The sequence below is a fragment of the Lampetra fluviatilis genome, chromosome 3 (genome assembly GCF_964198595.1).
Source record: "Lampetra fluviatilis chromosome 3, kcLamFluv1.1, whole genome shotgun sequence".
NCBI classification, from domain to species: domain Eukaryota; kingdom Metazoa; phylum Chordata; class Hyperoartia; order Petromyzontiformes; family Petromyzontidae; genus Lampetra; species Lampetra fluviatilis.
Genome location: NC_136277.1, coordinates 5,920,668 through 5,947,030, shown reverse-complemented (window position 1 = coordinate 5,947,030; position 26,363 = coordinate 5,920,668). Strand labels below are relative to the sequence as shown.

The 26,363-nt window shown below is 45.9% G+C and overlaps 1 protein-coding gene across 1 annotated transcript in view; it reads left to right on the top strand.

Annotated features, from left to right (window-relative positions):
• LOC144947785 (uncharacterized) overlaps positions 1-19,010 on the top strand; it is a 131,475-nt gene extending 112,465 nt beyond the window's left edge. The window contains exons 3-7 of the mRNA XM_078877142.1: positions 8,674-8,774; positions 11,787-11,974; positions 17,147-17,338; positions 18,186-18,492; positions 18,998-19,010. Of these exons, the coding sequence (XP_078733268.1) occupies positions 8,674-8,774; positions 11,787-11,974; positions 17,147-17,338; positions 18,186-18,492; positions 18,998-19,010 (801 nt within the window). The remainder of the gene's footprint in view (positions 1-8,673; positions 8,775-11,786; positions 11,975-17,146; positions 17,339-18,185; positions 18,493-18,997) is intronic.
• The last annotated feature ends 7,353 nt before the right edge of the window (positions 19,011-26,363 follow it).

Sequence of the window (26,363 nt, the reverse complement as noted above, 5' to 3'; positions counted from 1 at the left end):
AGAACATGCCAATTCGTTACTAGTACAGCACACCGGTGTGTTGGAGAGTAATTTTTGAGAGCAACATTTACAATGTTGCGGATTTATATTTACGCGATCTAACCTAACAAAAAAACCCCATGTATTATGGATGATATTGATCGCGAAAGCCTACGTGTTCAAATGTACTGCTTTCCTGATCCTTGAAGACCAGCTCGCAACTATTCCCCTTTCAGTGACTTTACTGTGAGGGAAATACCCATAATATGGCTTCAGTTACACCATAGAGGGTGCTTCCATGGTGACTTGATATTTCCCTGTGCGCATTATCAGATGAATCATAGGTATGGAAATGCAATGTTAGCACACAAGCTTTATTTCTAAATTGCAACTACACGTGAATATGGTCCATTTTTCTTGGTTCTTTCGGTAAAGTCACGTAGAAGGGAAATAATAAAAGAATAAAAATAAAACATAAAATCATTCTTACGACGTTTCGGCCACAACGGAAGCAGCAGTCCTCAGGTGAAGAACAGGTCTGTCGGAGAGACAGCGTCTGAATGAAACACCACCAGGCTTGGAGCGTATATTTAAGCTGGGTTGGAGGGGGAAGAGCGCCTTGACAAAAGAATTTGCATATCAAGAGGGATTTAGCATATTTATGGGAAATGCAGATATGGGATTAGTCATTACTTGTGGAATGCGTAGGAGGTGGGCGGGGGGTTTCAAAGTCATAATATGCCCGTGCATTATGCAGGATTAGCAGCATCAAAGGGAGGGAGTAAGGTTAGCATTAATAAAGGGAAGGAATGTTAATAGTATGGAGCTGCAGCAACTAATATGCTTATAGGCTATACATTGTAATATTACACTATGTATTACTCTACCCACCCTACTGTATACCACACTGCTGTATATTCACTATACAATTACGATACTATATATTACTTTATACATTGTATTAAACATTACACTTTTATACTATTTATTATTATACAATCTGCTATACACTTTACCATTGACCGTCGCGTGAAAGGTACCAAGAGAGAGCAACGAAATATGTCAATGGGAGAGTGGTGGTAGGAGACTTGCAGCAGAGCAAATAATGCATTCCCTGTGGAGAATAAAAGATATATAGTCAATGCCAGTGAGTGGGCTGCGGTCTGAAAGTCATAAACGTGAACACAATCAGTTAAGATCCGAAATGGTTTATTATGTCCTTCCAATGATTGCTGAGCCAGAATCCATCTTCTCGGTTGAAATTATCTCTGTGTTTGTATATGTGGATCGCCTCATGAACGAATCATGGTAGCCAGATGGCTTGCAGATAACCTCTGTCTTGGAGAAGTAAATGTCATGTGAGCCCACTGAATTGTAACAGTGGTCTGCCACGGCTGAGGTGTTTGTCATACCGTGTTTCAGGTCTGCTTTATGTTCACGGATGCGGTCCGAGACATGTCGTTTGGTTTCTCCAATGTAACTGCTACCACAGAGGGAACTTAGTTTGTAGATGCCAGGGTACTGTATGTCTGGAACCACATCTTTTACAGACGGGACCAGATCACGGATTTTATGTACTGTGTTGAATCGGACCTGGATCTTGTGTTTAATCAGGATTTTGGAGATCTTTTTTGTGACCCCAGCAATGTAGGTTAAGGTGATGGTTTTGAAAGGCTCCTCAACAGGATCCTTCTTGATGGTTGGAGTGATGGCTTTGCGGATTGTGTAGTCGGAGTAACCATTAGCCTTAAGAGCTTGGCGTACGTGCTTGAGTTCACTGGCAATGTGTTCCTGGTCGGAGATGCATTGGGCTCTATGGTGTAGAGTCTTGATGAGGGAATTCTTCTGGGATGGATGGTGGTGGGAATCCGGTTTTAGATAAGCATCCGTATGGGTGGCTTTCCAGTAGACAGAGTGGCTCATTGAACCATCAGGTCTCCTTTTAATTAGGACATCCAAAAAGGGTAGCTTGCCATCTTTTTCGACTTCCATGGTGAATCTGATGGCTGGGTGTATGGAATTGATGTGGTCGAGGAATTGGTCTAGAGCAGGCCGGCCATGTGGCCAGATGACAAAAGTGTCATCTACGTACCTCTTCCATAAGGTCGGGCGTAGAGTGGCAGTCTGGATGGCGTCAGTCTCAAATTTCTCCATGAAAATGTTGGCTACAACCGGAGATAGGGGGGAGCCCATTGGGGTGCCCTCAGTTTGTAGAAAGTTCCATTCCAGGTGAAGTATGTATTGGTTAAGCGGTGTCTCACCAGGGGGGGTACCCCAGTATTCAGTCCTCGATGAACCAAGTCTTCAATGATTGCGATGGTGTCAGGTACAGGAACTTTGGTGAATAAGGAAACCACATCAAAACTGACAAGCAGGTCGTCTGGGGACAGGGAAATTCCCTTGATTGTCGATACTAGGTCAGTAGAGTTTAGTACCGCAGAGGTGGTTTTTCCAGTGAAAGGCCGCAGGATTTCAGACAAAAAACGAGCCAGTTTGTAGGTGGGGGAGTTGATAGTAGAGACAATGGGACGAAGGGGTGTATCTTCTTTATGTATCTTTGGCAAGCCATATAATCTTGGTGGCCTGGCTGCAGAAGGTTTTAACAAGAACTGTTTGGTTTGGTCAATTAATGTGGTTGAATCAGAAATGATTTTGTTGGTTTTAATGACGAGGCTGTTGATGGGGTCTCTTTTTATTTTTGTATAGCTGCCATTGTTGAGTAGTTCTTGAATTTTGTTGTTGTATTCTATTTTGTCCATGATGACAGTGGCATTGCCTTTATCGGCTGAGAGGATGACAATGTCATCCCTCTTTTTTTAATTGAGCTAATTCAAAACGCTCATCTTTGCTGATGTTGCTAGCTGGCATCTTAGCGTTTTTGAGGGTTGCAGCGATTTCAGATCTTGCTACGTCTGCAGCAATGTGACCCAGGCCCTTGAGAGCCACATCTACTCGGGCAATGATATCATTAACTGGTATGTGTCTAGGTGTGACTGCAAAGTTTAGTCCTTTAGCTAAAACGGATTTCAGACCATCAGAAATAGAACTGTTACTGCGATTAATTACGACTTTGTTAACGTCTAGCTTTTTGGTGTGTGGGTCCAGTCTCTTGTTAGAAAGGCGATTGAATTTGGAAATCAAGTTGTCCTTACATTTGGTCGACATAGTGGCAGCTGAAGAGGCAGTCATATTGTCTACATGTTCCCAATCCGATGTGGACATTGTTGCAGTCAAAGATAAGACAGGGTCATGTCAAACTGATCTAGTTCGATGTGCATAAGTCTGATTTTCTCTGAAATAAGAGCTAAGCTAGTTCTAGACAGAATTCGTTTAGCATTAGAAGAAGTTACAGCAGCAGAGGTTACTGCTGATTTTGTACGTTTGCCCACTGACAAAGAAATGATCAGTCTATAATTTTAATGGTAGGTTTATTTGAAAAGTGAGAGACAGAATAACAACAACAAAATCCAGAAAAACGCATGTCAAAAATGTTATAAATTGATTTGCATTTTAATGAGAGAAATAAGTATTTGACCCCCTCTCAATCAGAAAGATTTCTGGCTCCCAGGTGTCTTTTATACAGGTAACGAGCTGAGATTAGGAGCACACTCTTAAAGGGAGTGCTCCTAATCTCAGCTTGTTACCTGTATAAAAGACACCTGTTCACAGAAGCAATAAATCAATCAGATTCCAAACTCTCCACCATGGCCAAGACCAAAGAGGGGTCGCTCTGGAAGCCCGAGAACCTGCTAGTAGGTTGGAGAAAGAAGGCGTGGCGAGGGCGGGGCGAGGCCACGCCAGGAGGATAAAAGGGGGCCCGGGTCGGGAGCTCGAGGCTGTTGCTGGAAATGGATCCCCTCGCTGTGTAGCTGTTCATCACCTTCATTGCCGCCGTCTCGATCACCTTAGACGCCACTAGCTAGACAACCTACCAACTGTTCCAGCTAGGTAGTGCCATCAAAGAGACGGATGTGTGACGAGTGTGTAGGCACGCGGGGCACTTGTGGTTCCCCAACGTGTTGAATAAAGCAGGTGCCTTAAGAACCCTGTCTCCGACTGAGTCACTTCACATGCATATACCTCTGTACGTGCACACTTTTCCCAAGGTAAAACACGTAATCATGTTTTGTGCTGAGGATGCTTTGGATGTGAACATAATAACCACGTAGCTCGTGAGAGCCACATTGTTGAGACCACCGATAATGCTGAAAGCATGTCCTCTATCACAAGTCTACCCACTCACCCATGCCATGTAACGCTGCCGATCCTGTGTGAGTTTGTAGGCAAACGGTTAAGCAATACTTACTGGCATTGGGGGCTCCTCTAAGGTTTCAGAGAGGGCAGCCGTCTAAAGGCAGATATCACACACGTGCTTCAGATTAAACAATCTCAATTTCAACAATTGCTCTACAACCAACAATACAACTCAAACGATATGGAGGAATGGACTATTTAATTAAGATTTTATGTAAATTAATTATTTATGAATGGCAATTTGGATACAATATTATACAAAAATTATAAAAAAAATAATAATGTATACCGTATTCCTTTCAGTTTTAACATTATTTTCTAAAATTTTGTTGCAAGTGATTGGGCCTAATAATTATTTTATCTTCCTAATATAAATATTTTTTCATTAAATATGAGAGAAAATGTACATTTCAAGATGGGAATCAGGCTGGTTAGTTTTACAAGCACAGCAATGTGCATATAAATACTGTAACTAAGAACATTTGTTTTTTTAAATCCAATGCTGCGGTGTTGAAGGGTACAATGTTCGAAGTATTAAGTACTCAACAGGTCGAATCATTTGCACAAGAACTGCACGGTCCTTGGGTCATTCACCATTTATATACATAGTGGACTGGGTTCCTTTAGACACATTATGCATATTATTATTAAAGTGTATTTTCGAAAGCTGCTCTTTATTGTAATATTTTTTTAAAGCATTGCGTAGAAAAAAGTCGAGTGTAATGTTACTCAATCTTTCTCTTATCCCTTCAACTTCGCAGCATTAACCACACCAATTAGTTTCAAAGACAATGCATATATTTTCAGAGCATGTTTGTTTGCATGTTTTGCCACAAGTATTTGTGGTTAATGCAGACTTAATGCCTTGCAAAAGGTATCTATTTGGTGTTTAAACAACGTAACGCCTGTTTTATTGCCAGAGAGGGTAAAACCTATTCTTATTTTTAATCATTTTGAATATTGGAAAAACATGGTGCCATAGATATAACTGCTCGACCTGAGCCATAAATGTTCTGATACTTGCATTGTCTTTGTACTATCTTGATTTGTACTGTTCGCCTTTTGGCATTCTCTGGTCTAACACTGGTGAGATAAGGCCATAAAAATGCTGTCTTTGGTGTAGGCCAATCAGTTTCAAAGACAATGCATATATTATTGGAACATGTTTGTTTGCATGTTTTGCCACAAGTATGTTCGGTTAATGCAGACTTGATGCCTTGAAAATGGTTCTTATTTGGTGTTTGAACATTCTTAATAGGTACTGCATAACCTAGATTTGAAGTTTTCGTGACTGCAAGGATCCATACTCTTTGGTTTTTTCGGTAAAGTCACGTAGGTAAAAATAAAATAAATTAAAAATAAAAACAACTACATTAAATCACGACGTTTCGGGCGCAACACAAGCGTCCATCTTCAGGTGTATTAACTTACTCTGGTTGTAGTGTATAGTAGTGTATTGTATAGTAGTGTATAGTATAGTGTATTCTATAGTATATAGTGTAGTGTATTGTGGAGTGTATACCAGTGCATAGTGTAGTGTATTATAGTGTAATGGATAGGGGTCTATAGTAGTGTTTCGGGTATAGTTGTGTATTGTGTAGTGTTTAGTATTGTGTAGCAAAGTTTATAGTAGTGTATTGCGTAGTTTATAGCAGTGTATAGTGTAGTGTATAATACCATAGCGTAGAATAATGTAGTGTATAGCAGTGTATGGTGTACTGTTTAATAGTGTAGTGTATAGTAGTATATAGTATCGTATATCATGTAGTGTAGAGTATAGTAGTGTAGTACTGGTAGGAACGAAGTGGACCAGACCACAATAGATTATATCGTCCGTCCGTCCGTCCGATGTACGATTAGGTGTAGCAACATCGCCCCCTACTGACATTCCCTTATCATTCCCTGAGATTGCTTTTAATTCAAACTTTTAAAATCAAATTTTACTCACAGCGCCCTAAAGCCTACAGCTAGGCCTAAAGCCTCGAACTACGCCTATCACTCTCCCTTCGTATCGTACCCCCGCGTGTGTGCAAGGGAGTTAATGTTTAACAATGTTACATTCCCTGATGCTTTTATAATTCCCTGAGATAGCTTTTAATTACAACTTTTACATTCAATTTTTACTCACAGCGCCCTAAAGCCTACAGCTAGGCCTAAAGCCTCGAACTACGCCTATCACTCTCCCTTCGTATCGTACCCCCGCGTGTGTGAAAGGGAGTTAATGTTTTACAATGTTACATTCCCTGATGCTTTTAAATAGAAACATTTAAATTTAAAGCTTTTACATAAATAATAAAAACATTTAATTTTCAAATTAACTCACGGCGGCCTAAAGCGTACAGCTAGGCCTAAAGCCTAGAACTAGGCCTCAACCTCTCCCTTCGTATCGTACCCCCGCGTGTGTGAAAGGGAGTTAATGTTTAACAATGTTACATTCCCTGATGTTTTTAAATAGAAACATTTACATTTAAAGCTTTTACATACATAATTAAAACATTTAAATTACAAATTAACTCACAGCGGCCTAACGCCTACAGCTAGGCCTAAAGCCTAGATCTAGGCCTCACACTCTCCCTTCGTATCGTCCGATTCGGTGTAGCAACATCGCCCCCTACTGCAAACACTTGCCAGGACCCTACAAAAACCTTTAGACTCACTGGGCCTTTCCTGGCTAAACAAGTGTAATAATACATTATGTTTATATTCTTTGGTTATTCGTTCCTACCAGCCCACCCCGCAGGGTCCTGTTGTATTGTGGAGTGTATAATAGTGTAATGTATAGCAGTCTATAGTAGTGTAGTGTATAGTAGTGTAGTGTATTGGTGATTTAATTTAGTTGTTTTCATTTCTTAATATCTTTCCTATTAACCAGCTCAACTTCCGCCTGCATCACAAAGCTTTAGTTTGAACTCCATGCCCACCTCCCAGCCCACACCCCGCCCCCACACTCACCCTGGATCCTCCCCCCCCCCTCCCCCGCAGCTATATAATCCCTCGTCACAGCCATCTCTTAGGCATACTCAAGCGATTGTTCTTTCGCTGTGTTTTGTCCCCACCTGAAGACGGACGCTTGTGTTGAGCCCGAAACGCAATTTAATTTAGTTGTTTTAATTTTTAATTTATTTTATTTTTATTTATTTTTTACCTACATGACTTTACCAAAAAAACCAAAGAGTATACTGCATAACCTCTGCAACTAAATAAACATACTCTTTGGTTCTTTTGGTAAAGTCACGTAGGTAGAAAAATAAAATAAAAAATTATATATCACGACGTTTCGATCACAACACAAGTGGTCGTCCCCAGGCAGAAAAAACTGTATGTGTTTCGATCGAAACGTCGTGATACATATTTCTTCTACCTACGTGACTTTACCGAAAGAACCAAAGAGTATGGATTCCTGCAGTCACGAAAGCTTCAAATCAAGATTAGATTAACATAATCGAAAACAACTAATAGTATATATTCTTGATTTTAAGCTTTCGTGACTGCTATTTTGATTTGTTTTATTTTATTATTTTATTTTTAACTACGTGACTTTACTGAAAGAACCAAAGAGTAATAGTATATATCCATTTCAAATTATATGACTACATTAACACCCTCTGGTCTTCGCACCTGATTGGCTCACAGTGACGACATCACATTTACCACCTCTATCAGTATGAAGTACGGACAAATTACCCCCATGACCCACACGGTGTGAGTAAGCCCTCATCCAGCAGTGGATGGGCAAAATATCTGTACTTGTAAATGCACTCTAAACTCCTAATCCCCACACCCGGGTTCAATCCTATAACTTGTATTTGCTCCCTCCATCTTCACCTCCATACCTTAGCAAGAGCATCCTTCAAGGCGTTGTCATGTGGAATGCCAGCCAGGTTCTGAAAGAAAACACTGCATGTATAAACAACATATAGGACGAAGGATATTATCAGTCACTGAATGTGAATTGTAATTTATTTTAACACAAAGAGATCCATCCATAAGGAACACTTATATAATCAAAATTGCAAATTCAACTTTAATCCTACAGTGTACTTTATCTTAATCACATAGGCAAATATCTAAATGGCAAATCTGTGTTGATTTAGATGAAGTAGGGAGGGTATGTAGTGATCAGTTCTTTACAGTAAGACAGCTCATAGAGAAGAGTTGAGAATATGGGAAGGATATCCCTATACCAGGTAAGATAAGCTGGCTGCTTCTAAACCTGTATACTGAGTTCAGGCCTGTGCATAAATATAAGGTGGGACGTCTGGGTGATTTGATGTAGGGAACCAGTGTTTCTTAAAGTTGTATTTTGTCTCCCACACTCTTTAATGGTGTGCTTGACTATGCATTTTTTGTGACATAGCGCTGACTGTTGGACAGCAACAGCAACTGCAGGTGGACACTTAGCGCATATGCCGCTGAGCATATACGCGGGTGTGCCGGCAGGACGGAGGAACTGGGGCAAGGGTCATGGTAGACCTCGTGTGGAAGCCCCGGAACCCTCAGAGGGTTCTAGAAGGGAGGCGCAGCTCGGGCGGAGCCAAGCCGTGCCGAGGGGAATATAAGCAGCAGAGAGCGAGAGCTCTGGGCTGCCGGTTCTGGGATTGGACTCATCTCGTCGTCACTGTCGTCGGCGCCGCCCTCATCACTGCTGCCTTCATCCAATCATTGCATGGCCAGAAAGTAGTTGGCTGTCCCCGTCAATGCCGTCGGTGCAACGGAGACAGGGTCATGTCTGGGATGGGGCGTGCGGCAGCAGGGTCGTGTGTGGGAGAGAGAAGGGGCCCAAACGGTGGTGTGCGCTCGGCAACAACAATAAAAGGTCAGAGCGGTGCCTCCTGCGACCACCTCGTCTCCCGCTGACTGTGTGCTACACACGCCACCCGCCCGCACAGATGACACTACATATTCACTAAAATCCTGAATGGTGTTAGCACATCACTATACCCAGGTATAAATAAAGGACTTGGAGTAAATATATGCTGCAGATTTGTTGCTAGGACTTTGGCTGAAACTGTGCAACTGTTAGCGATCTGAGGCGTTGGGGTCTAAAGCTTCTTAAGACAAAGTTAATGGCAGTAGTAAAAATCGGGCCCCCTATAGTGGGATCGCAATTGACAGTAAGAGAGAAGGCTGAGGTAGTAGAGGACACTGTATATATAGACAATAATGTCCATTATCCTGGAGGCAGTGAGAAGGAGGTCAAGAGGGTATTTTGCTCTTGCAGGGCAGGTTTTTGACAGCCTATGGAAACCACTTCGAGAAGAGAGGTAAGTTTGAGTGTAAAGAAAAGGGCATTTGAGGTGCGAGTGCTATCTGTAGCACTGCATGAATATGAAAGCTGGAATTACATCAGAAAAAAAATGCTTTTTAGCACAAGTTCTCTGTGACGGATTCTAGGAATTTCATGGCAAGACCAGGATAAGTAAGCAATGGAGACTGTGGAGCAGAGCATGCAAGTGTTTTCGACATAATTCAGCGAAAACGGTTGTGCAGGGTGGACATAATCTCTGACATGGAAGAAAATCACCATGACTAATATGAAAGTGGTAAATATAGGGTATCAATGGTCACAAGGACCTTTCTGGGTTGGGGAGTTCCAAGAAGGGTTACATTTTACATTTGGGCATCAGGCAATTTTAAATTATGCATTTCCTTTATTGAAAATTATCTTCCCAGTCTATTACCTTCCTGGCTCATATCATTAAAAGTTGAGAGGAATGTTGTGATTGTTCCAAAGGACACTACTACCTTCATTGAAGTAGCAACATACAGTTGTAAAATCAGTTATAAACCTGACCATGGTCACTCCCCTCAACCACGAATAAACAGACAGGATGTTACACAGGGGTGAAACTTTCAAGTGTCCCACCTTACCATCGGTGTCCTCAAAAGTACTCTGAACTAAATAGTTGTAGATCCTCTTTGTGAGGCTCTGAGCTTCACATGATCATGGTTTGGTGCATGGGCTGATGGTGCAAGGGCTGATGAACACGTATCCTTGGTGAACAACCACTTTCGGCTATAATTCCAGTCGTTATGTTAACCTTCATCATAATTTCAGCACTTTTAGGGAAATTAACTCTCCACTATGGTGCAACCTTAATTTCCCACCAACAGTCTCTTCTAAATAAGTAATTAACGAGATAGTGTCACTGTCTCTATCATCTCTTGCCATGTAAATGGCTACAAGGAATGAATGTAAACGTCCGTCAAGCAAAACTCGACTTGGTAAAGTTCGCTTGCAAGAAACCGGCTTCCTGTTCAGTTGATAATCATCCATCCAGGTTGTGTGCCAAAGGTGTTTAAAAATAATCTGGACAACTAAATTTCCTCCAAAAAGGGTTGAATCTGGGTCTGTTATCTTACCTATAAACGTATTTTTTTGTCTGTGTCTCTCTGTCTGTTTCACTGTCTGTCTGTCTGCACATGCCTTGGAATGCTTTTAACTGACAAACTTCTGGATTTACGTTTCAACAAAATACACACATACGACACAATAAGCCGCCAGACGAAAAATCGCTACATGTTTTTCCCATCCGTAAAATGTAAAGTAGTTAAATTAACAATGTATTACTATTTATTATTATATTACTACACTTATCGCGGCGCCAAAGCATGCATCTGCACATGCGCGGAAATGCTGACTCACAGGAGCTCGCACAAAGTCAGGAGTAAGGAGATACTACTATAGAGTCGTGGGCAGAGGCGTTGTGTCAGGAAAACCCGAAGTTGTCCCCGGTGCAGCGAGGAGAATTACGGTCGCTGCTACGCGAGTTTTTGGATGTGTTTAGTAAAAGTAAATTTGATATCGGCCGTACCTCCCTGTTGCAACACCGCATTGATACGGGCGACGCTGGCCCGATTCGTCAGAACTCATATCAGTTGAGTCCACTGGAGAAAGAGCATGTGCAACAGGCGGTGGATGAGATGTTTAGCCGCCTATATCATTTCTCCTTCTACCAGCCCATGGGGAGCACCCGTGGTGCTGGTTAAGAATCATGATGGCAGTCTTAGGTTTTGTGTAGATTTTTGTAAGTTAAATAAGGTCTCGGTGCCTGACGCGTACCCACTCACACGCATGGATGCTCCCTGGACACATTGTCCGGTGCGCGTTTTTTGTCTATGCTCCACTTATTATCAGGGTTTTGGCAACTTCCCCTTGAGGAGTTGTCAAAGCCTAAGACCGCGTTCCGCATGCCCCAGAGACTCTTCCAATTTAATTGTCTCCCGATGGGATTGCATTCGGCCCCGGCCACCTTTCAGCAGCTTATGGAACTTGTTTTGGCTGGCCCGCAGTGGGACTCCTGCCTCATCTATTTAGATGATATTATCGTGTTCAGCAGCACTTTTGAAGAACACCTCCAGCGGTTGTGATCTGTGTTTGTTAGGATGCGATCGGCTAATCTGAAATTGAAGCCCGCTAATTGAAATTTGCTGCAAACTTACGTACGTTACTTGGGTCACATCATTAGTTTGAACGAAATAGCGAGATTGGCCGACCCCCAATCCGTGGGTGAGGTACGTCACTTCATTGGGTTTGCGTCGTACTATCGCAGATTCGTGCCACAGTATGCTACAGTGGCTAAGCTCCGACATGCTCTGACGGCCAAGAACCAGAGATTCAAGTGGGGAGTGGAGAAGGCTGCGTTTGTAGCCCTTCGTGAGCACCTATCCAACGCGCCCCCACTCAACTATCCGGATTTTTCCCTGCCGTTTGTTCTCGACACGGATGCTAGTGACATGGGTATAGGACCCATGCTGTTGCGTATGGCAGCCGCATTTTGTCTGCTGCGGAACACCGCGACTGTGTTACCCGCAGGGAACTATTGGCCATGGTGTACTTTGTACAACAGTATAGGCCTTATCTCTACGGCAGATAATTTATTGTTTGCAAGAATCATGCGGCCCTTCAGTACTCCCTGCGAGTGGACCAACCTTCCGGCCAGCTCTCACGCTGGCTGGAAATTCTCCAGGAGTAATCGTTCCACGTGATATACCATAAAGGGGTGCAGCATTGCAACGCTGACACATTATCCCGCCTGCCCCAAAAGGCGAGTTGTGCGTGTTCATCCGGCGCGGGTCGTTGTAAACCTCCGGCGGCGGGGCCTGCGGTCGTCATAGCAGCGCTTGATGAAGGGGAGCCCGCCGAGGTGGTCGCGCTGGGTGACAGCGCAGAAAGGGAATACGTTTCTCCTGGTTGGTGTTGAATATTTTTTGTGCTGGCCGATGGCCTGACCGTTGTCCGACCAGTCGAGAGCTTCTATTACCGAGGCGTTTTTTCATGGATGTGTAATGGATAAAAGGGCTCCCAAGCAGCTTTTCACGGATCAGGGGCGGAATTTTTCTTCGTAGCTGCTACGCGAAGTTTGTGACACGCTGGGCACTAGGAAGATTAGAACGTCGTCATACCATCCCCAGACGGACGGGATGGTGGAACGCCTGCATAGAACCCTGACATCCATGCTCTGTCAGGCGGTTAGTGCAGCTCCAACTGATTGGGATCTGAATGTTCCAGGAGTCCTGGTAGCATACAGGATGGCTCCCCATGCTTTCACGGGATTTTCGCCGTTTTTTCTCATGTGTAATAAAATACTTCAACGACGATTGTTGGCTGGTGTCTTTCTTTCTTTATTTCGATGTTTCTGTACAGCTCCACGCTCGCTCCCGGGTGGTTCTGCTCTCTCCTCCCGCGCGCGGCTCTCTCACTCTCTCTCTCCGCTCCTGCGCAGCGCTGGCTGACGGCGTGGTCTGATCAATTAATGCGGTTGAATCAGAAATAATTTTGCTGGTAAAAAGAGACCCCACCAACAGCCTCGTCACTAAAACCAACAAAATTATTTCTGATTCAACCGCATTAATTGATCAGACCAAACCGTTCTCATTGAAACCTTCTGCAGCCAGGCCACCAAGATTATACGGCTTGCCAAAGATACATAAAGAAGATACACCTCTTCGTTCCATTGTCTCTACTATCAACTCCCCCACCTACAACCTGGCTCGTTTTTTGTCTGAAATCCTACGGCCTTTCACTGGAAAAACCACCTCTGCGGTACTAAACTCTACTGACCTGTCTTCTTGGTTCTTTCGGTAAAGTCACGTAGAAGGGAAGAAATAAAATAATAAAAATAAAACATAATAAAATAATTCTCACGACATTTCGGCTACAACGCAAGCAGCCGTCTTCAGGTGAAGAATGAAACACTGCCAAGCTTGGAGCGTATATATAAGCTGGGTTGGAGGTGGAAGAAGAGCGCCTTGACAAAAGAATTTACATATCAAGAGGAATTTAGCATATTTATGGGAAATGCGTAGGAGGTAGGCGGGGGGGTTTCAAAGTCATATTATGCCCATGCATTATGCAGGATTAGCAGCATCAAAGGGAGGGGTAGGGGGTAGCATTAACAAAGGGAGGGAATGTTAATAGTATGTAGAAGCAACGAAACATGTCAATGGGAGAGCGGTGGAAGGAGACCCGCAGCGGAGCAAATAATGCATTCCCTGTGGAGAACACAAGATACACAGTCAATGCCAGTGAGTGGACTGCGGTCTGAAAGTCACCGTAAACGTGAACAACAATCAGTTAAGATCTGAAATGGTTTATTACGTCCTTCCAATGATTGCTGAGCCAGAATCCATCTTCTCGGTTGAAATTGTCTCTGTGTTTGTATATGTGGATTGCCTCATGAACGAATCTCTCATGGTAGCCAGATGGCTTGCAGAGAACCTCTGTCTTGGAGAAGTAAATGTCATGTGAGCCCACTGAATTGTAACAGTGATCTGCCACGGCTGAGGTGTTTGTCCTACCGTGTTTCAGGTCTGCTTTATGTACCTGACACCATCGTAATCATTGAAGACTTGGTTCATCAAGGACTGAATACTGGAGTACCCCCCCTGGTGAGACACTGCTTAACCTATACATACTTCACCTGGAATGGAACTTTCAACAAACAAACTGAGGGCACCCCAATGGGCTCCCCCCTATCTCCGGTTGTAGCCAACGTTTTCATGGAGAAATTTGAGACTGACGCCATCCAGACTGCCACTCTACGCCCGACCTTATGGAAGAGGTACGTAGATGACACTTTTGTCATCCGGCCACATGGCCAGCCTGCTCTAGACCAATTTCTCGACCACATCAATTCCATACACACAGCCATCAGATTCACCATGGAAGTGTAATACCGTTGAGGACTCTTGGACACCCGGGGTTGAGGCACACGTATTTATTCCGCAACAGTTGTCACAACCGCGGACATACAATACTGGAAGGGGTATCGGCCCCCTCACCCGGCTCGCTGGGAATACACTGCTAGCTATCTCTGACCTGCCTCCTAGTCCTCCACTAACGGGCTAGGGGAGGCTGTCTGGCCCGACACTGGTAAGTCGGGCTACGGTACCCGGAGTCCCAGAGCACTAGCTCTGGTTCTCGGGACCACACCGCTGGCTCGGTCCTGCACGGCCCTGACAAGGGCGGCGTCCCAGGGGAGTCCAGGGCTCTAGCTAGACGATCTTCGGTCTTCACTGGTTTAGCTTTAACATTCTGCCCCGAGCCCTCTGACACATCCCCCTTTATACTCAACCCCCGCTGAGGGGTGGGGCCCCGGGCTGCCTGGTGCGGACGTCGTTGAGAGCACCCCCCCCCCGTGCACTCACGTAGCCCCGCCCACTGTGTTTGTTTCCCATAAGCTGCCATGCATAACGGCTCTCTCTCTAACACCCCTACAGAAGTCGAAAAAGATGGCAAGCTACCCTTTTTGGATGTCCTAATTAAAAGGAGACCTGATGGTTCAATGAGCCACTCTGTCTACAGGAAAGCCACCCATACGGATGCTTACCTAAAACCAGATTCCCACCACCATCCATCCCAGAAGAATTCCCTCATTAAGACTCTATACCATAGAGCCCAATGCATATCCGACCAGGAACACATTGCCAGTGAACTCAAACACGCACGCCAAGCTCTTAAGGCTAATGGTTACTCCGACTACACAATCCGCAAAGCCATCACTCCAACCATCAAGAAGGATCCTGTTGATGAGCCTTTCAAAACCATCACCTTACCCTACATTGCTGGGGTCACAAAAAAGATCTCCAAAATCCTGATAAAACACAAGATCCAGGTCCAATTCAACACAGTACATAAAATCCGTGATCTGGTCCCGTCTGTAAAATATGTGGTTCCAGACATACAGTACCCTGGCGTCTACAAACTAAGTTGCCTCTGTGGTAGCAGTTACATTGGAGAAACCAAACGACATGTCTCGGACCGCATCCGTGAGCATAAAGCAGACTTGAAACACGGTAGGACAAACACCTCAGCCGTGGCAGATCACTGTTACAATTCAGTGGGCTCACATGCTATTGACTTCTCCAAGACAGAGGTTCTCTGCAAGCCATCTGGCTACCATGAGAGATTCGTTCATGAGGCGATCCACATATACAAACACAGAGACAATTTCAACCGAGAAAATGGATTCTGGCTTAGCAATCATTGGAAGGACGTAATAAACCATTTCGGATCTTAACTGATTGTGTTCACGTTTATGGTGAGTTTCAGACTGCAGGGAATGGATTCTTTGCCCCGCTGCAAGTTTCTTTCACTACTCTCCCATTGACATATTTCGTTGCTTCCTCTTAGTATCTTTCACACGACGGTCAATGGTACAGTGTATAATAACAAATAGTATTAAATTGATATGCTTAATACAATGTACAAAGTAATATATAGTATCGTAATTGTATAGTGAATATACAGCAGTGTGATATACATTAGGGTGGGTAGAATAATACATAGTGGTTTATAGCAATACAGTATATAATTTAATGTTGGGTTTGTCTATGGCAGTATATAGTACGGTATAGACTCGTGTGATGTAAGAGAATACAGTTTAAATGGAAGCATATTATATTTTTTACGACGTAGAATTGTAATGTATTACTTACTGTTAGTAACTCAGCTTATTGTAGAGTATATTTAGTATACTGATGATACTATGTAGTTTACGTGGTGCTTTTAGTTACTGCAGCTACATACTATTAACACTCCTTCCCTTTATTAATGCTACCCCTATCCCCTCCCTTTGATGCTGCTAATCCTGCATAATGCACGGGCATATGTAGTACTAATCACATACCTGCATTTCCCATATCCCCTCCCTTTGATGTTGCTAATCCTGCATAATGCATGGGCATAAGTAGTACTAATCACATACCTGCATTTCCCATATCCCCTCCCTTTGATGCTGCTAATCCTGCATAATGCACGGGCATAAGTAGTACTAATCACATACCTGCATTTCCCATAAATGTGCTAAATTCCTCTTCATATGCAAATTCTTTTGTCAAGGCGCCCTTTCCCCCCCCCTTCCAACCCAGCTTAAATATATGCTCCAAGCATGGTGCTGTTTCATTCAGACTCTGTCGCCTCGACAGACTTGGTTTTCACCTGAGGACGGCTGCTTGCGTTATGGCCGAAACGTCGTGAGAATTATTTTATGTTTTATTTTTATTATTTTATTATTTCTCTTCTACTTGACTTTACCGAAAGAACCAAGAAGATGAATCCCTGCAGTCACGAAAGCTTTAAATCAAAATCCACTCATCCTGATTGGCTTATGACTGATGCAGCGGAGCCTATCCAGTCTTTCGGCGTCCGTCGGTGTACTCTCTCATTACATCACCCCCCCTGGTGTAAAAGACTAGCGTTCCAGCTAGGAATGAGGTAAGGCGGTAATGTGAGGGAGATACCACGAATCCCGGAGAGAATAACAAGAACAGAATGCATGAATCGGATGCAACGAGCGTAATAACAAGAGCAACAGGTAACAAAGTTAACGAAATAGGAACGATTTGGAATGAGTACGCGACGCCAGACCATCTCCGGCATTGACGTGAGGCCCTGCTGACTCCGACACAGTGAAAGGCAGGAGTGCGGATGGTGTGGCGGCGAACGCGGCCGGTGAAGGGCTGGCCCGAGCGGGGTCCTCAGCAGCAAAAGGAGTCCTCAAGGACCCCTCGTCTGGCCGGGGTTGTGGTCCACCAACGGAGGAGTCGGTGCTGGAGCTGGAGCCGGAGCAGCGGGAGGCAGTGGAGGACAAGGGCAACCCTGGCAATCCCGGGCAAAGTGGTCCAAGCGTCCACACCTGAAACACGTTACGGCAGCCCGTCGAGTAGCCCCGTCGTCGGCCCCGCGCAAATTGAAGGACCCCTCGCGACGCGAATCCGGCCTTCTCCGTGAATACCAGCGAGGAGCGGCGGCAGCCAGATTCCCATCCCTCATGTCGTCCGGGATGTGGACGACCTTCGATGGCGACCATCCCTTCGGCCCGCCGTCTCGAGCCGGGTCCCCCGACCAGGCAGCCATCTGTGCCCAACGCTGCAAGTTGTCCTGCACGTTGAGGCATCTAGCGGTCCATCTGGACGTCAGCGGCTCATGACCGCACACCGGCAATGTAATGCCAATGTCCTTTGCCAACTCAAGCATCTTGCCCAAGATGAGAGGGTCGAGCACCTCAGGCTTGGCGTCAGGGTAAGCAGCCATCGCAAGCGCCAACAGAGCACCCCGGTAGGCAAGGGGAAATTCATTACCCCCCCGCCTATGAAGCATAAACTTCCGCTGGGTATCTGAAGGTGGCTCGTATACTTCAGCCATCTCGGCAAACGCGTTCTTCAATGTCATCTTTTTGTTGGAAGGAATGGAGCGGAACACCGCTAGCGACACGTCCTCGAGAAGGGTAGGCAGAGCAACCAAAGCCTCCTCCTCCGTCCACCGCACAGAACGGAATGCCGACTCGAACCGCCATGCAAAAGCACTCCAGTCGCCGCCTGCGATGAATTCTTTGATGTGGGGGAGACGATGGCTGCACCCCGTTCCGCCGCCTCCGGCGGCTTAGTCCCGCCCGGCAGCGCGCCACGCAGCTCCGGCGAAATGGCGGGGTCCGATTGTGCCCCCGCAGCTGCGCCGAAGATGGCGGCCTCCCGCCACGTGGCGTCCACCACGGTCGTAATGGCGGATGGCCGCTCTGCGGCCGTAATGGCGGCCGTGGACTGCATGAAGGGACCATCCGAGGCCCCCAAAAAGAGAGACCTGCTCGTCACCACTCAGCGGCACGTCCTGTGGCCGTCCTGGCGCCACAGGCGACGCTACCAGCATCAGGAGCTGGAGCAGAACCGTGCGGAGAAAGTCGAGCTGCTCTGCAACATGCCGCCAGCCGTCATCCGCACGCGGAGACGAAGACGCATCTGCCCCGACGTCCTTCTTCGGTGCCATGACCGCACCAGCCGTGGTTACAGTAACCGGGTCCACGGCACCCGGGGTCGGCAGGTCCTGAGTGAGCAAGTCGTTATCGTCATTGGAGGTGGATTCTGTGGGTTCTTTTTCTTGAGATGCTTGGACATCCTTGCACTTCGTCGCGTTGTCCCGTTTCAAAAACCACTTCTGGCACCAGTTGAAATAAAACACTTCGACGGCGATTGTTGGCTGGTGTCTTTCTTTCTTTATTTCGATGTTGCTGTACAGCTCCACGCTCCTTCCCAGGTGGTCCCGCTCTCACCTCCCGCACGCGCACGCGTTGACTTCTTCCTGCGCGCGGTTCTCTCACTCTCTCTCTCCGACTCCTGCACACCGCTGGCTGACGGCGCGCAAGGAGTCGACCCTCGGCCTGCCACGTGGCTGCTGGCGTGCTAAGAGGACAAGATGCCGTTCCGCTTCCAGGTTTCTCACACTGACCCCGAGCCCCTACCGGCTTCCCCTTATATCCCTATCCAGTCCCCGCCTCTAGCCATGCCCCCTCTCGAACCTTCTCGATAATTCCCACGAGCATCCTTGAGCTCCGCCCAACTTAGGCCCAGACGAACCCACTCATCCTGATTGGATTATGACTGATGCAGCGGAGCCTATCAAGCCGGTCGGCGTCCGTCTGTGTACTCTCTCATTACACATGTATGGAAGAGAAAATGAACCTTCCATGGAGGTTAAATTGCGTCTGTCATAGAACAAGGGTAAAACGATCTTCCCTACACCCCTGCAAATTATGCTAAAGCACGTTTTAGCAGCACGTGAAGCGGCCAAGGCAAACACCGCCAAAGCGCAGGCGGCTAACGAACGGAATACAGGGCGGCATGACCATATGCTGCATTGGGCCATAGGGGACCGGGCATGGTTGCACTGCCCGCAGGTGCCGTTGGGAACGTCCCCTAAATTGCATCGGCCGTGGCAAGGTCCCGTGGAAGTGGTTGAGGTCAAACGGCCGTACTGCGTACGGATATGGGTGGGCCGTCGCCGGTGGTTTGTCCATCCGTCGCGGTTGAAGCCTTATATTCCTCCCCAAACTGACACCTCAAATACCTCGTTTGCTCATTGTGCAACATTTTTTAAGACCCTGAACTAATTCTCTGCAAGATTAATGTTTATCTTTTTGTTTAGTTGCTGCTGTGCTCACGCACCACAAATCTCCCTTGTGAAATAGCTAGGTAACGGACTGAACAGGACCATCCATGTAGCCCATGTAACAAATCAAATAAACTCAAACACTGTAGGCCTGGGTGGGTGGAAATGCTTTGTAGCTGAAGCAGAATTGACATCCCTTGCTTACACTGATGTTACCGATAACAATGAATTCAAGTGGAAATTGCCAAAATCCGTGACAATAATTTGCCACACTGCACAAGTGTATTCATATCTGGGTGAGTGTCTCCGTGCCTATGTGTCTCCGTGCCTGTGTGTCTCTTTGAGCCTGTGTCTCAGTATCTGTGTGAGTGTGGGGAGCGGTAGTAGAACTTTGAGTGGCAGATCTGTGCGAGAAGGCAAACCAGTTGCGAAGCACTGCAGTAGTTGATGGTAGACAATCTGATACCTTCACCATGAAGTCCGGTGTTATTCAAGGATCTGTTTTGTCTCTAGAATTACTGTATTTCTTCTATTTATAAATGAGTTATATTCCATTCATCGTATGATCCACTACTTTGCGGAACGGGGCACTTCATGCACCACTTAAATCACAAGCTGAAGGTAATATATTATTCACTGCCCAATGTGCATGTATTAAACATTAATCTGCTTGACGTAATAGTCTCATGTGACCTGTCATGGAATGGCTATATTACTAATATGGCTAAGGAGGCATCGAAATTTGATTTTCTTATCTGCGCCAAAGCCTTATTGAATTCCTCACAATTATTACGACTACACAAAGCACAAAATTTGCCTAAGTTGGAATCCTGTCGTCACATCTGCCGTACAGGACCCAGTTCCGACCTCAGTGCACTGGACATAATTCAATGCAAGCAGTCATATTGGCTGCTTACCATCAATTAATTTCCTCCTTATAATTATGATATCGTTAAAATCATGATTACTTTCACTTGATAATTCCTCCACCCATGCTGAGTTTAACAGCCAGATTGTTTCATCTCATCCACACTATTCAACCACCACACTGCAGGTTAAATGACTTATACATCTCTTTCTTCCCTCACACTCATTGACTGTGGAATTTCATCCTTTTTGGTCCCTTTGCACACATTCTTGTAAACCTGGTAAATTCAAGGTTGGCATTATATAATATATTAAACCTTCAATCGTACTATTTGTTACTGGCCTTTATACTCAGAAACTGTGCAAAAAGATTGCAAACGCGGAATCAGGCCGGAGGTGTCGGTAACAAACCGATTGGTACTTGCGCTGCACCCTAAGCACGTCCAGGGGGCTGAGGCCGCTCCTCTGGCCGATGGGAGCTTTAGCTGCTGTCGTGGGGGTGATCGTCTCACTCATGCGGTCCGAGGACGAGGCGTACCTGGAGAGGGGATCAGCGCGTTACACACTGGACTTGTGTGACTGGTTACCACTCGAAACCTTTTACTAATTAGTTCATAGATGTGTAATTAATTATTTACTGTCAACAGATGTTTTTTAAGTCAAACATACGTTATTGCCGAACAAAAGCCTGTTGAGTTTTAATTAGGCATGGGGTGAATCTGATGCCAGATTCTGATTCGATGCTGTTTTAGGACATATTAAGGATTCACTGAATCCAAATCTGTGTGCTACATTGAAGCTGAATTTGTGCACTCAGCGCCTGCAGGCAGAGAAAGGCCCGTGGCAGCTCCTCCTGCCAAACTGTAGTGAGCATACAAAGTTACGTAATTTTTAATATACATTAATACAATATAGTCCTCGATTTACGAACGACCGACTCACGGACATCTGCACTTACGAACCAGCTCCTATGAGATATTTATGTTTTAACATATTCTGAGAAATGCGAACTTGCACTTTTAAACTGAACCACGGAACTATTTTGTTCAGCAGAATGATCCTCCGCGAGATGTAATGAGTATGCCTTGTGCTGGGAGGGAGTGTTTTTGCGTGTATGCACGCGCACATGTGTGTGTGAGTGAAAGTGAATGTACGTGTGTGCGCGCACGACCCTCCGTGTGTGTGTGTTTGGGGAGTGTTCATGCAATGGTTAGCGCACTGCGCAAGCAACCCAGCAACCCGAGTTTGATCGATTCCCACTCACTACCAACACGAGGGACGATTATCTGAATGAGTTCTGGGCCACCCTTGTGTCGACTCGGCCAGGTATGGTGCTGGCCACCAAACCCCTCGTGTGCTGTGCCGGTCTTCAGAGGCGCTGCTTGCTAACAGCACTTGCCCCAACAGTCTGTTTAGGCTATAAAGGCGATTGTTGTTGTTATTTATGTCTGTGTGTGTGCATGCGTGCGCCCGTGTGTCTATGTGTGAATGTGTGTACGTGCCCCCGTGTGTCTGTGTGTGTGCGCATGCGTGCGCGTGCCCCCGTGTGTCTGCGTGTGCACGTGCGCATGCCCCCGTATGTCTGCGTGTACACGTGCCCCCGTGTATCTGTGCATGCGTGCGCGTACCCCCGTGTGTCTGTGCATGCGTGCGCACACCCCCGTGTGTCTGTGCATGCGTGCGCACACCCCCGTGTGTCTGTGCATGCGTGCGCGTGCCCCCATGTGTCTGCGTGTGCACGTGCGCGTGCCCCCGTGTGTCTGTGTGTGTGCGTGCCCCCGTGTGTCTGCAATTTTTGCGACTCATGATGCCCCTTCCGACAATAAAGCCAGCATCAGGAAATTAAGGGAGGTTAAAACAACATTGATTTTGTTTCTATTTACGTTATGCAATATTTATTACAGTATTACATGCACATGTACATTTCTTCTTATTTATGAGTTTAATAACAATGCTTCTCTTTTTATTTTGACTAACACATTTTATAATACTGACCGCATTGGCATTTAAAAAAAAGTAATTCATTGTGTTACAACTTACGAACCGTGCCACTTACGAACAGGTCGCAGGAAAGCTATATAGATTAAAATGAGATAAGATGTAGCATATAATGTGTGTTAAAGGAACCAGTGTATTTTATGTAGATTATGTTCATTAAATGCAACAGAATGCAGTTATATAATATATAATGTATTTTAATGCAGAGTTATTTACAGCCACATGAGAATGTTTTCTGAAAATTGGATTGGAAAAACAAAGGCATAACTATCAAATGAAAAAAACCCATAAGATAACCTCAAACTTAATTTGGAGTTTTCGTGACTGCAGGAATTACTCTGGTTCTTTTGGTAAAGTCACGTATGAAGAGAAAATAATAAATAATAGCATAAGATAACCTCCAATGGGAACAAACTACAAGAAAGGCAAGGTAGAAATTAATAGTGAAGGCTACAGGATACATATGAGCAAAACAAAGGTAATGTACAAGTTCACTAAACATTTGCAGGTATCTGTCAGAGGGCCCAGCTATAAAATGCATCAGAATTTGTGTACCTGGGACAGTTATTCTAAGAGGACCAAGTTAATAAAAATAATTAAAGTGGAGAATGAGCATGGGCTGGAGTGTTTTTGGAAAGCCGAGTTTGGTAATGGAACGCAACAAGCCGATGTGCCTAGAGGAGAACGTCGTTCATTGGAGCGGATTACCGGCCACGCATACCGATCAGAAACATGGTCGTTACGGTAACGAAGACAATGGAACTACATCTGAAAATTGTGCAACTAAGAAATAAAAGGTGCATGCTTGGAATAACATTGTGAGACAGATGAAGGAACACAGATTAGAGAACATCACATTGGCGACAAAAGTAAGTGGGCTTGGCCAGGACACGCTGCTGGAAGGGATGGTGGCCGGTGATGAAGGCTCGACGTTCGCCGCAAAGATTGGGCGAGGAAATCCGATCTTGCGCAGAAGCTAAGTAGACTGTTACTTCAATGGGCCATGGTTGATGGTGATGGCTGGGGGAGGCCTTCATCCAGAGGTGGATTAATCATGGCTGATAATGACGATAATGAAATGCACTAGAATAGAGTTAGTGTATATACACTATTATTACGCTATAGAGTATATTCATATATTTTAAATGTAGTACATTCTATATTTTCATTGCACAAGAACACTATTTGCTGACCCGCGCATACTGGACATCTGTGAAAAAGAACTTCACAGCTTAGGGCCGTCCATAAATGACATCACGCGATTTTGGCCGATTTTTGACCCTCCCTCCCCCCCTCGTCACACGGCGTCACAAATGTCTGACCCCCCTCCCCCCAGGTGCGTGACGTCATTTATGGACGACCTCTTATCGGATTCCTCCAGTCTCCATAACGATTCTGATTACTCGTATATACTGTCTAATGCAGACATTATATACGAGTAATCCACTGCTGGATGAGGGCCTCCCCAAACCATGCAGGTCATGCGTTTACGTTTGTACGTGCGGATTTAAAAAGGTATGGAGCATAGACATGGGAGCATATAACCCCAGTACAGTACAACATCGATTTTTGCTCCCCTCCCATCTGATGCTCACCTACTTAACTTATCAGAGCCCCACATACACCTATTACAACCTGGTATGCATGGTGGTCACCCATCCAAGCCTATAATGCGAGCTTGAGCGCAGTATAGGCCATTTGGTCTTAGGCGCTGCGTATTAAATATCATGAAATGTGTTGCGTATGAAGTATTTAAGAGACAACATGTTACATAGTATACGTGTGATAAATACACTCAAATCTTACGTAGTGTTGAATGTTTTGAAATGCAGTAGAATTCCGCAATGTAGAATATTATAAATGACCATGTACTGCCGTTTGTCAATCTACTGCTGTGCTGTGCTTTGTGAGTATGAGTATTAAATGCACTCGAAGTTGACTGGACGAAAATTCTAAATAGTTTAGTGGAATTTAATGTACATCAAATGCACTAGAATAACCTTATGTAGTACAGCAAAACCTCACCAAGCCAGACTCAGGTAAGCCAAAATTCGGAGTAAACCATACATGCTACATAAACAAATAAACAATGACAACACTTCCCAAAAAACTCCGATGGGAACGCTGCGTAGGACACAGCTCACTGCACTCTGCGTAAGACACAGCTCACTGCACTCTGCGTAAGACACAGCTCACTGCACTCTGCTGATCTTGCGCGGGAGCTTACAGCCGTTTCAAGATGGGCAAAAAATATACAAATTTTGTTTGTTTGTGTTTCTCCCTTGTGATGGGACTTTGTAGGATAAACGTCGAGATTTTCAAGAGCACGGGATGACCAATAAGGTCTAAATTGGTCTGTAAGAAGGTAGGCACTGATTAGGGGTTGGCAGGTATGGAGATGCAGACATTAAGACTGTGATGTGTAAGAGGCTTTCCCTGACCATTGTATAATTAGTGTATGACACATTGTACTGTATCATACAGTCAATATCAGTGACGTGCGGTGAGGTCTTTGGCTGGGGAGCCAATGGCTAGTGTCAGAGCCAGATTCACACACTGAGGGGGGCGTGGCCTCACCGAGCAGTGCTGTCTATGATGAGGAAGACCGTGCACACCGAGCGGTGTTCTCTGTGATGAGGGAGACCGTGCACACCGAGCGGTGTCCCCTGTGATGAGGGAGACCGTGCACACCGAGCGGTGTTCTCTGTGATGAGGGAGACCGTGCACACCGAGCGGTGTTTTCTGTGATGAGGGAGACCGTGCACACCGAGCGGTGATCTCTGTGATGAGGGAGACCGTGCACACCGAGCGGTGTTCTCTGTGATGAGGGAGACCGTGCACACCGAGCGGTGTTCTCTGTGATGAGGGAGATCGTGCACACCGAGCGGTGTTCCCTGTGATGAGGGAGACCGTGCACACCGAGCGGTGTTCCCTGTGATGAGGGAGACCGTGCACACCGAGCGGTGTTCTCTGTGATGAGGGAGATCGTGCACACCGAGCGGTGTTCTCTGTGATGAGGGAGACCGTGCACACCGAGCGGTGTTCTCTGTGATGAGGGAGACCGTGCACACCGAGCGGTGTTCTCTGTGATGAGAGAGACCGTGCACATCGAGCGGTGTTCTCTGTGATGAGGGAGACCGTGCACACCGAGCGGATGTTCTTGTGATGCTGCCGCCACGAAGCCGCTCGGCGGGCGCCCCATCCCCGACCTCGCCACCACCAAGTGACGGAGCCGACCCCCGCGTCCCCCCACCTCACCTCACATAAACACACCCGCACGCATTTCCCCCCCCCATAGAGCCACCTGGCCGACCGGTTTTAATCCGAGAAGCCCTTATCGGGATAACTTTCACGGTTTCCGGTGACCAGGGAATTGGACGACCTCCCCCCGATGCTTCATCGCACCGCGGCGCTGTGACCGGCATTAAGATTGCATGGTCGCGGCGAAGGGGCATTCGGCCACCGCGGTTGAAACGCATCCCCCACACACACACCCACGTATTGACGAGACAGGCAGAGGAGGGACGGGACGGCATACTTTAGCATGACAAAATGGGCTCGAGCGCGCAGGCGCCATTATTAGGAAAATAAGGGAAGTTAAAGGATAAAGCTGAAATTACGAATAATCAGAGGTATGCGGAGGCCCGTGCATGAATTCCCACGGCAAGCCTTTGTGATGGACGCCGCCGCATAACTTTCATAACCAAGGCACCATGCATGAGAAAGGGATTAATTAGAATAAGCGCCGCAACATGCAGCACATCTTATTAGCATAGCAGGGGCGCCCCGGAACCGCCGCACGCACCCTGACTGGCGCGCGCCCATTGTTAAAGAAAAACTGGGAGTGCATAACAACAGGCGGGGCGGCATCTCTTTGATG